Source organism: Saimiri boliviensis, chromosome 13, assembly GCF_048565385.1.
Source record: "Saimiri boliviensis isolate mSaiBol1 chromosome 13, mSaiBol1.pri, whole genome shotgun sequence".
Taxonomy (NCBI): domain Eukaryota; kingdom Metazoa; phylum Chordata; class Mammalia; order Primates; family Cebidae; genus Saimiri; species Saimiri boliviensis.
Window position 1 is genome coordinate 15682474 of NC_133461.1, and position 12066 is coordinate 15694539.

Consider the following 12066-nt stretch of genomic DNA (forward strand, 5'->3'; position numbering starts at 1 on the left):
AATACAACGTGATAAATGTTATCATTAAAATGTGGATAATGTGAATTAGAGAAAAAATATTCTTAGTTTGCTTGGGAAAACCTCACTGAGCCACTGACACATTTGAATGCAATCTTCATAAATAAAGCAGCTCACATGGCAGAAGGCAGAGTGAGGAACTTCTAGAAAAAAGATGTTGCTCATGAACTGCATCAGGTTGACCAATACAGGAAAATCTGGGTATAATGCCATACTTGGAGACCAAAAATATCCTTTTTGTAAAACATCATCACCAGAATAATAAAAATATCAAGAAGAACCTGCATTGTTAGCTGGGTTTGAGATGCTAGGAGCCAGTAACCCAACGTAGTACTGCTGGGTTTGTATTTTGCAGGGTTTGCATGAATGGTGAGTAGGTTGTAGCCAAAATTTAGGTTATATGCATTCTGTTTTTGGTACGTGTGAATCTTAGTGGCAAGGGGAACTTGTATTAGTTTTGTAATACTGTTGTAACAAATTACCACAAAGTTAGTGGCTTGAACCAATGCAGATACATTATCTTACAGTTCTCTCAGAAGTCCAGTAGAGGTCTCAATGGGCTAAAATCAGGATGTCAGCAGAAGGCAGGCATGGTGTTGCATGCCTGTAGTCCCAGCTACAAAGGAAACTGAAGTGGGAGGATTGCTTGAGACCAGGAGTTTGAGGCTGCAGTGAGCCATAATCATACCATTGCACTCCACCCTGGATTATGATTATACCACTGTACTCACTGTACTCCAGCCTGGGAAGAATTCGTTTCCTTGGTCATTCAGGCTTTGGGCAGAATTCAGTTCCCTGTGGTTGTAGGACTGAGGTCCCATGTTCTTGCTGACTGTTAGCTGAGGGCTGTTCCCACTTTGTAGAGGCCACCTACATTCCTTGGCTTGTGGCCTCCTCCATTTTTTTTTTTTTTTTTTTTTTTGAGACAGCCTTGCTCTATCACCCAGGCTGGAGTGCAGTGGCACAATCTCAGCTCACTGCAACCTCTGCCTCCCAGGTTCAAGCAATTCCCTGACTCAGCCTCCTGAGCAGCTGTGATTACAGGCACATGCCACCATGCCCAGCTAATTTTTGTATTTTTAGCAGAGATGGGGTTTCACTATCTTAGCCAGACTGGTCTTGAATTCCTGACCTCGTGATCCATGTGCCTCAGCCTCCCAAAGTGCTGGGATTACAGGTGTGAGCCACCACACCCCCGGCATCCTCCTCCACTTTCAAAGCCAGCAATGGTGAGTTAAATCCCAGTCATGCTTAAGATCTCTCCTGCCTCTTTCTGTGTTGTTACATCTTACTCGCCCACTCTCCTGTTGACCTCTTTCACTTTAATTTTTTTATTAAGCTTTTTATTTTGATATAATTGTAGGTGCACATGTAGTTGTAAGGAACAAAACAGAGATCCTCTGTACCCGCTTTCCCCCAATGGTAACATCTTGCAAAACTGTACTACTATATGACAACCAGGATATTGTACAGAACATTCTCATTATCACATGCTGCCCTTTTTAGCCACACCTACTTTTCTCCTGGTCCACTTCCTCCTTAACCCCTAGAAATTATCTGTTTGTTTTTAATTTTTTAAATTTTTTGAGACAATCTTGCTTTGTCACCCAGGCTGGAGTGCAGTGGTGCAATCTCAGCTCACTGCAACCTCCACCTCCCACTCCCCTGCCCACCCCAAGCAATTCTCCCATTTCCAGTCTCCCAAGTAGCTAGGACCACAGATATGGGACACCATGCCCAGCTTATGTTTTTGTACCTTTGGTAGAGACAGGGTTTCACCATGTTGCCCAGGTTGGTCTTGAACTCCTGAGCTCAAGCGATCTGTCCGCCTTAGCCTCCCAAAGTGTTGGAATTACAGGTGTGAGTCACCACTCCCAGCCTGTTCTTTATGGTGTTGCCATTTGAAGAATGTTATATAAATGGAATCGCATAGTATGTAACTGTGGGATTGACTTTCTTGTCAACTTTTTGGGATTGACTTTTTTCCCTTAGCATAATTAATGCAGGTTGTTATGTGTATCAATAATCCATTTTGTTTTGAGGCAGAGTCTTGCACTGTTGCCCAGGCTGGAGTGCAGTGGCATGATCTTGGCTCACTGCAGCCTCTGTCTCCCGGGTTCAAGCAATTCAGTCTCTCGAGTAGCTGGGACTATAGATGCATGCCACCATGTCCAGCTAATTTTTGTATTTTTGTAGAGACAGTGTTTTGTCACGTTGCCCAAGCTGGTCTCAAACTCCTGGACTCAAGTGATCTGCCTGACTTGGCCTCCCAAAGTGCTGGGATTACAGACATGAGCCACTGTACTCGGCCTCCCATTCTTTTTTATTGTCAAATAGCATGGTACTGTTGAGTATTGCTGAGTATTGAGTTCTACAGTACATATGTACCACAGTTTGTTTAACCATTCACTTGTTGAAGGACATCTGAATTGCTTCCAGTTTTTTACTATTTTGGATGAAGTTGCTATAAACATTTATATACATGTTTTTGTGTGAACATAATTCTCCATTTCTCTGGGATAAATGCCCAGGAATGTGACTGCTGGGTCACATAGTAGTTGCAGGCTCTGTTTTTGCTTTTTTTTTTCCCAACAAACTGCCAGACTGTCTTCTAGAAAGGCTGTGCCATTTTACATTCCCATCAAGCAATGTATGAGTAATCTAGTTTCTCCACATCCTTACAAACATTTGGTATTGTCACTATTTTTTGTTTTAGCCATTTTTACCAACATATACATCATTGTGGCTTTATTTTATATATATATATATATATATATATATATATATATAGAGAGAGAGAGAGAGAGAGAGAGAGAGAGACAAAAAAAGTATGTAAAATAAATAGAAAATATATATAAAATAAATAGTCTCACTCTGTCATCCAGGCTTGAGTGCGGTGGCGCTGTCTTGCAACCCCTGCCTCCCAGGTTCAAGTGGTTCTCCTGCTTCAGCTTCTTTAGTAGCAGGAATTACAGGGGCGTGCCACCACACCAGGCTAATTTTTGTATTTTTAGTAGAGACAAGTTTTCACCATCTTGGCCAGGCTGGTCTCAAACTCCTGACCTCAAGTGATCCACCACCTCAGCCTCCCGAAGTGCTGGGATTACAGGCGTGAGCTACTGCCCTCGGTGGTTTGAATTTTTTTATTGCTGAGTTTGAGAATTATTAGCATATCCTGGATACCAGTCCTTTGTCAAATATATAGTTTGCATATATTTCTCCCAATGTATAGCTTTGCTTTTCCTCCTTTTATCAGGGTCCTTTGCAGAGTCAAAATGTTAAATTTTGATGAAGCTCAATTTATCAATGTTTTCTTTTAGGGACTGTGCTTTTTGTGCAAAATCTAAGTCTACCTAATCCTATCTCTCAACGTGTTTTTTTCTAACATTTTACAGTTTTACATTTAAGTCTATGATCCTCTCTGTATTATCTGGGGTATTCCTGAGAAGCAAAATGAATAGGATGTATGCATAAATAAAGAGATTTATTATGAGAAATTGGCTTATGCTGGAAAATCCCAAGATTTGCAGGGTGCGTTGGCAAGCTGGAGACCCAGGAGAGCTAATGTTTCAGCTTCAAACCCAGAGGGAGAGGAAAAAGCCAGTGTCTTCATCTAAAGATCATCAGGCAGGAAGAATTCTCTCTTACTAAAGGAAGGATCTGCCTTTTTGTTCTATTCAGGCCTTCACCTGATTGGATGAGGTCCACTGGCGGTAGAAAGTACAATCTGCTTTACTCAGTCTTCCAGGTTAAATGATAAATTTCTTGCAAAATACCCTCACAGAAACACCCAGAATAATGTTTGACTGAACATCAGGGCACCACATGGCCCCATGAAGTTGACACACAAAATTAGCCATCACAACTTCTTAAGTTTTGCAAATGGTATAAACTTTTGGTTGAGGTATTTTTTTTTTCTGTTTGTTTGTTTTTCTTTGTCTATGGATGTCCAGTTGTGGCAGTCCCATTTCTTGAAAAGGGTATCTTTCCTCCAATAAAATGCTTTTGCACTTTTGTCAAAAATCAGTTGGGTATATTTTCGTGAGTTTATTTCTGGGGCCTATTGACCTGTGTGTCTGCCCTTCTGCCAATACCACAGTTTTCATCAGTGTAGCTCTATAATCAGTTGTGAAACCAGGTAGATTGATTCCTTCCACTTTATTCTTCTTTTAAAAAACGTTTTAGCTATTTTAATTTCTTTGCCTTTACATAAAAATTTTTTAGTAATCTTGTCTATATTTATAAAAATATTGCTATAGTTTCAATAGGCAGTGCATTAAAATAGTAAATCAATTTGGAAAAAAATTGACATCTTCACCATATTAAGTCTTCTAATTCATGAACATTGTATGTCTATTTAGATCTTTGATTTCTTTCATCAGCATTGCGCAGCTTTCAACATACAAGTCCTGTCTGTACATGTTTTGTTAGATTATATCTATTTCATTTCTTTCAGAAATTATAAATGAAATGGTATTTTTAATTGCAGTGTCCACAAGTTCATGGCTAGTATATAAAAATGCATTTTATTTTTATATATTCCTTCAGTTTTGTATTCTGCAAGTTTGCTGGAGATGCTTAATTCTACTAGTTTTTTTTTTTTTCTGTTCTAAAGATTCTTAGGGATATTCCGCACCATCGGCCATGCCATCTGCAAGTAGGAGTCACTGTACTTATTCCTTTTTGATTGGTATGATGTTTATTTCCTTCTTCTTGCCTTATTGATCTGGCTAGAACTTCCAGGACTGTTGAGTGAGAGTGGTGAGAGCAAGTAACCTTAGCTTTGACCTTGATCTTATGGAGGAAGCATTCAGTATTTCACCATTAGCTATAGGTTTTTCTACAGATGTTCTTCATAAAGTTGAGGAAGTTCCTCTATGTTCTTATACTTCTGAGAATTTTAATTATGAATGGGTGTCAAATTTTGTCAGATGCCTTTTCTACATTGATTGATATGATCCTGTGATTTTCCTTCTTTTCGCCTGTTAATGTAATAGATTATACTGATTGAATTTTAAATATTGCAACAGCCTTGCATCCTTGAATAAACCCCAGGTAGCCATGGGGTTTACTTACATTACTTGAAGTTAAGATTTACCAATGTAATTTAGAAATCATGGGATCTTACTCAAAGTGAATTGGCTCATTGGAGGCCAAAATAAATGCAAAGGAACAACAACATCAGAAAGCTGAACATGCAATCTCTTGATTGTTATTATCTGTAATACCTAAATTACAGGGATAGTGTTGGGGCAGAACTTGAGGCTAGGCCAAGCTTGAATTCTAGCCAGTGAGCCACAGCTGCTAGCCTCAGGGCCACCTACAAAGGGAAAAGTTACGTTAAAACAACAAAGAGCAGACTTACTCCAAGAGACTAAGGCAAGAGAAAAGGGAGGTGGAATGGATAGACATTTTAAAACAGTTATTAAGAAATATCATAAAGTGGGCCTTGGTAGTGTTGAAACAAAAGTCTTAATGCGGCACTCTCAGAAGCTGGACTAATGGAAACCCTTACAAGTCAATCCCCCGACATTGAAGACTGCTAAACAAATCACTTTATTCAACCTAGTTTGGATAAATTGTAAAAGCTGCAAAGCAAAGATGACTGTGAGAAACCTGACTTCCAGTCACCTGGGGGAAGATACACAATGTAGTCAAGAACTGAAGAAAGGCCAGGCAGGTGGCTCACACCTGTAACCCCAGCACTTTGGGAGGCTGAGGTGGGCAGATCACCAGAGGTCAGGAGTTCGAGACCAGCCTGACCAACATGATGAAACCTTGTCCCTACTAAAAGACAAAAATTAGCCAGGCATGATGGTGCATGCCTATAATCCCAGCTACTCGGGAGGCTGAGACAGGAGAATTGCTTCAACCCAGGAGGTGGGGATTGCAGTGAACCAATATCATGCCACAGCACTCCAGCCTGGGCAACAGAGCAAGACTCCATCACACACACACACACACACACACACACACACACACCCTGAAGAAAGAACGTAGGTCCACTGGCCCAATTTCTGGTTTGGGGCCCAAGACCAAATGTACAGGTGGAAAAGAAGTATTTCTCTTTTTTTTTTTTTTGAGACAGAGCCTTGCTCTGTTGCCAGGTTGGAGTGCAGAGGCATGATCTCGGCTCACTGCAATCTCTGCCTTCTGGCCTCAGCCTCCCAAGTAGCTGGGACTATAGGTGCACACTACCATGCATGGCTAATTTCTAATTTTTTTTTTTTTTTTGTATTTTTAGTAGAGACAAGAGTTTTACCATGTTGGCCAGGTTGGTCTCCATCTCCTGACCTCATAATCTGCCTGCCTCGGCCTCCCAAAGTGCTGGGATTACAGGCATGAGCCACCAAGCCCAGCAGAAAAGAAACATTTCTAAAATTCTTTGACATGGGAGCCCCATGCACTGTTTTTCAGTTAGACTGGAAAGATATACGTTTGACAGGATTAAAGTGAAAGTCTAGATGAAAACTGGAATGTCTGAACAGATTCTATTTGGAGTTGTTGCATCCCCTTTACATGAATGTACTATGAGAAAGGTCTCCCTTACCTAGTAATGCAAAACACAGACAGGTGAATCTGCCCTTTAGACAATATTGATTGGACATGCTAAATGGGAACCAGTAAGATTGCTGAGTACATGCAAGTTGTTAATGTTAAAATCTGTAAGCTACTTGGTGGACAAAACATGTTAAAAAGACATTCTGGTACCTGAAAGGGTGAAGGCCACTTCTGTTTTTGGAAATGATAGCGTCAAATGGGAACCCGCAAGCCTGAGTGCCATTGCTCTGAGAGACACTTTGGGCATACAATATGATGATGAACTGGACCAGCTGTTGATGGCAGAGTAGAACTCTTGTATTTATCTGCCACTATCTTTTAACTCTAATTTGTATTTATTTATTTATTTTTTTGAGACGGAGTTTTGCTCTTGTTACCCAGGCTGGAGTGCAATGGCGCGATCTCGGCTCACCGCAACCTCTGCCTCCTGGGTTCAGGCAATTCTCCTGCCTCAGCCTCCTGAGTAGCTGGGACTACAGGCACACGCCACCATGCCCAGCTAATTTTTTGTATTTTTAGTAGAGACGGGGTTTCACCATGTTGACCAGGATGGTCTTGATCTCTTGACCTTGTGATCCACCCGCCTCAGCCTCCCAAAGTGCTGGGATTACAGGATTGAGCCACCGTGCCCGGCTAACTCTAATTTTTCAAGTTATGTTTACTACCATATCACAATACAGTCTAACTCTGGAATTATAAGCGAGATTATAATACTCACATAGATGGCCACATGTATTGAGAAACTGAGTTAAAAGCCTCCTACTCTACAGTGGCTCCTCCAAATGTCAGACATATGTTCATTTTACGGTAAGAAAGCTTTCGCCAAAAGCCAGTTGGTGGCCATGTTGTAAAGGATTCAATCTTGCCCAAAGAGAAGGTTTGACTTTTTCCCTTGCCTTCTGGAAGGTTATCTATGTCATACCTGATAGGAGTATCTGTTTAGATGAGGACTAACCAAAATGGATTTTGGGGTGGGGACTGGCCATTCCAGAAAGGCCAAACCTGAATTAGGTAGGGGCTTTTGTCATACACTTTCAGTCTAGTTGAGTCTCAATTCAACCAAGTGGATGACTGATCAAGCCTATCTGGTCGAGTACCGGTGAAAACTCTGGACACAGAAGCTCAGGCAAGCTTCACTGCTTAGCAGTACTCCAAGCATATTGTCACATACCAGTGCTGGGAAGGTAACACAGCCTGACTCTGTGACAACAGGAGCTTTGCATTTGGAGCCCTCCAGACTTTGCCTTAGGCATGCTTTCCTTAGCTGATTTTGATCTGTATTCTTTCCACATAATAAAACCATAGCTATGAGCATAATGGCTTTCAGTGAGTTCTGTGAGTCCTCCCCATGAATTATCAAACCTGAGGGTGGTTTGGGAACCTCTAAACTTACACTGATATCAGAAGTCTTGGACACTATGCCCTCAAATCTTGCAGTTTGGCTAACTCTGCCATAAGTCAAGGAAAAAAAAGAAAACCTTTTTTTTTTCTCCTTAGCTCCCTAGTTTTTCTAGAAACAACAACAAAAATGAAAAGTAAGCAAACAAAAATATGTGCCTCTATGCAAATTAAAATCATAATATGACTTCACACCAACTACAAAAGCTATAATCAGATAGATGGATGCTAACAAGTGTTAGTGAAGATGTGGAGAAATTGGAACCCACATACACTGCTGGTAGGAACACAAAATGTAGTCACTTTGGAAAACATTCTGGCAACTCCTAAAATAGTTAAACATAGAGTGGCCATAAGAGGTAGCAATTCCCCTCCTAGGCATATATCCAAGAGAAATGAAATATATGCCCGCAGAAAAACCTGTAAATGAATATTTACAGTTAGGATAATTCTAATAATCAAAAAGTAGAACAACCTAAATACTCCTCAATTGATGAATGGAAAATTAAAATGTGGTATATCCATTCCATAGGATATTTGGCAATAGAAATAAATGAAATATTAACATGTACTTCATATCATGGATGAACCTTGAAAACATTACAGTAAGTGAAAGATAAAATGCAAAAGGCTACATATTGTATGATTCCATTTTTGTGAAATATCCAGAATAGGCAAATTTATAGAGACAGAAAGATAAGGGATTGCTTAGGCTTCGGCAGGGTTTGGGAGGAAATGGGGCGTGACTGCTAATGAGTATAGAATTTTGGGGGATTGTGACAAAAATGTTCTAAAATTTATGGTGGTGGTGGTGGGTCCACAACTGTATGTTAAAAACAATTTATTTTGAGCTTTATTTTTTCATTTTTTTGAGATGGAGCCTTGCTCTGTCGCCCGGCATGGAGTGCAGTGGCGCGATGTCAGTGCAACCTCTGCCTCCTGGGTTCAAGCAATTCTCCCGCCTCAGCCTCCCTAGTAGCTGGGATTACAAGCGCCCGCCAACATGCCCGGCTAATTTTTGCATTTTTAGTAGAGACGAGGTTTCACCATGTTGGTTAGGCTGGTCTCAAACTCCTGATCTCAAGCGATCCGCCCTCCTCGGCCTCCCAACGGGCGGGGATTACAGGCGTTAGCCACCGCGCCCGGCCTATTATGCTTTTCAAGTCGGGAATTGAATGGTACAGTATGCTACCGAGACCTTAATAAAGCTGAGTTGTTTGCGTTTTTTTGTTGGTTTTGAACTTGCTTGGTAAAGATGAACTCCGAGCTCTATGAAATTGAATTAAACCTTGGTGATTTCTCGGAACTCCCAGTTAAGCCTTTCCCGGTCCTCTGAAAAGCGAAAGTGGGCTGTGACCCTCTTCTAAGAACGCCAAGAGAATATGGGGTCCGGGATTTCAGAGCGCAGTCGCGGGGCTCCCGGGCTGAGCCGGCTCCGGGGAGCCGTTATCCGCCCTTTCGGATGCTCCGGGGCCTCCGAGCGTCCCGGCTGGCGGTCCCTAGCCGCCGGGGAGGAGCGCTCGCCACGCCCACATTGGCGGCCGTAGGAGGCCGTGGCAGGCCTGGAAACCCGCTCTGCGGGGTCCTAAGAAGCCACTCGAGCTGCCGAGGAGCGAGTCTTGGCTGCCCTGCCCGGCGCGCTCGCAGGTGGCGCTGCCCGGAACTCTGGTGCTCGCGGCGCTCAGGGAGCGGAGGTCCGGTTTCCGCGTGGGAGGCTACGGACTGTGGGCCCCGTCCCGGGGCGGGAGGCGAGGGAGACACCCGGGACCCCACCCCAGAAGCGATTCCGGCGGCGGTGCCGGCGGCGCCCCCTGGAAGCACCGCCCCGCCTGGGTGGCGCCCACACCGGCTCCTCCTCTTCCCCTCCGCCGCGGCGCGCCAGGGTCCGCAAACCCAAACACTCTCGGCGCCAGCCGCTCGCCCGCCGCTCGCCCGCCGCGCGTGATCTTCGCTCCGCCGCCGCCCAGCGCTGCGCGCCCCGCCTGGCGGCCCCCGCCCGGCCGCTCCCGGCACCCGGCCCCGCGGAGCGATGCTGCTGCTGGCAGCCGCCTTCCTCGTGGCCTTCGTGCTGCTGCTCTACATGGTGTCTCCGCTCATCAGCCCCAAGCCCCTCGCCCTGCCCGGGGCGCATGTGGTGGTGAGTGGCCTCCTGTTGCTGCGCCCCGACCTCCCTGCCCTGTTGCTGCGCCCCGACCTCCCTGCCCGCGAGGCCTTTCCGCCGCCGAGGCCCCGCCGCCGACGCCCCTGTCTCCAGGCCGCGGTCCCCAGCAAGGCATGGCCGGATGGGGAAGGTCACCTGCCGGCGTCTACCCCGGCGCTCTGCCCCCGGCCGGGCACTCGGCCTGGGGAACCAGCCCTCTGCTGCCTCGGGCTCCTCCCGAGGGACAGCAGCAGCCGCAGGGCTCCCGGGGCCCCGGGGTGCGGTGTCTGCTCCTGAATCCACGGAACATCCCTGGGATGTGGCTGTTTTTCCGATGAGTCAACTAAGGCACAGAGAGGCTGAGAAACTTTGCCAAGGACACAGCGGTCGGTCGTGCGCGGGGTGCGACGCTAGGTCCCGGGCCGGGGCAGACAGCGGGGAAGCGGGGTCCCAGCCGCCGGGACCCGCCGAGGCAGCTCAGAACTGGAAGATGGCCTGTGCGAGTGAAGGGAAGAGCTGCTGCCAGAGGATTCCAAGAAGTGACTCACCTGGGGAAACCGCTCTGAACCACCGTGCTGGCGGTGGTGGTTTAGCGGCATTGGGACGCCTGTCCCGTCTACGCTGCTTGTCTCTGAGCTCTCTGAGGGTGGCATCTGCTGGTGGCTGCTCCAATGCAATTCTTAGCTGTTTCCTAGGAGAAAGGATGAGCTAAACGACGGGGCTAGTGTTCGAGGGATGAAGGAGAGGTGGATGGGTGTGATGCGTTTCTTGCCGGCAGCTCGCGTCTTCAGCGATCCCTGTTCTGCAAGTGTGGCACATTTCTTAAACAGAGAGGATGCTTCCTTGCCTGCGTCCACCACTTTCCCGTTTGCAGTGGCTTTCTCACCAGCTTTCTTGTTTGGATCTCTCAACCCCGAGGCACAGTGAGGAGGGAAGTTAGGAATAAGGAGGGTTGGTTACAAAGCTGGCAGCACACCTCTTCCCATCGTAGCTCTGCCTCGGAGATCCGCGCCTCCTTGCTGAGCTGGTATAAGATAAGATAGTCATTTCTTTCACTGTGCTTTAAATCCGAACGAGGGTTTATGAATGAGAAAATGTATTCTCTTTAATTTCTCCCTTTTAAAACTATTAAATTTTTAAACTTTCTTTCCCCATTAGAAACACCCCGTTTCTAATGGGTAAAGAAGGTGAGGAGCTGAGTTGTAGGCTCATTACAAAAAATAAATACGGAGAAGGAGAGACAAAACTTGACACGTTAAATTCTGAAAGTTTTACATCACAGGAGAACTGGTGCCTCAAAAGCATGGCTTCAAACGTTGGATCCTTTCAGAGCTTGTGTTTATGGAGCATAACTTTGCCAAAAGTAAAGCCAAACGCAGAATGAAAATTCAGACTCCTTATTTATTAGACAGTTTCACTGAACCTTGACTCTAGTCCTTCCAGCCCCATCCCTCGGCAGGTCATAGGTCAGATAATAAATGCTGTTGGCTGTTGAGGTAGACCAAAAAGAATTTCTTATTTTTGCCATCCCACTTTATTACGCAGGATTATTATTTCACACTCTAAATAATGTGAGAATGACATGAATAATTCACATCGTGTCACCATCTGTCTTTCTTAATGTCATAAGGAGAGCGAAAAGTGTAATTATTGTTCTGAGATTTGTTAGGAGTTGACTGGGTGGTATTGGGAGAGGGAGCTGATAGTTAGACTGTCTGCCTGTACAGGATCGTGAACAAACTTAGAACTATTTATTGTTTCATTTTTAGAACAATTTTATATCCTGGTGTTATCTATCTAGTTACAATAGTAAAATTGCAGCAAATCTCACAGGGCATATACTTATTTAAATCTTCCCCCTTTTGGAAATGACTCACAGCACATCATTGTTGCCCTAAATGATAGCTATGTGGTGATAGTAACATTTAAACAATATTTGCAGTGAATAG

The 12066-nt window shown here is 44.7% G+C and overlaps 1 protein-coding gene across 1 annotated transcript in view; it reads left to right on the plus strand.

The window, feature by feature from the left end:
• The first annotated feature begins 9724 nt into the window (after positions 1-9724).
• Positions 9725-12066, plus strand: part of KDSR (3-ketodihydrosphingosine reductase) — a 45053-nt gene continuing 42711 nt past the window's right edge. Inside the window, exon 1 of the mRNA XM_039463517.2 lies at positions 9725-10114. Coding sequence (XP_039319451.2) covers positions 10007-10114 — 108 coding nt within the window. The 5' untranslated portion in view covers positions 9725-10006. The remainder of the gene's footprint in view (positions 10115-12066) is intronic.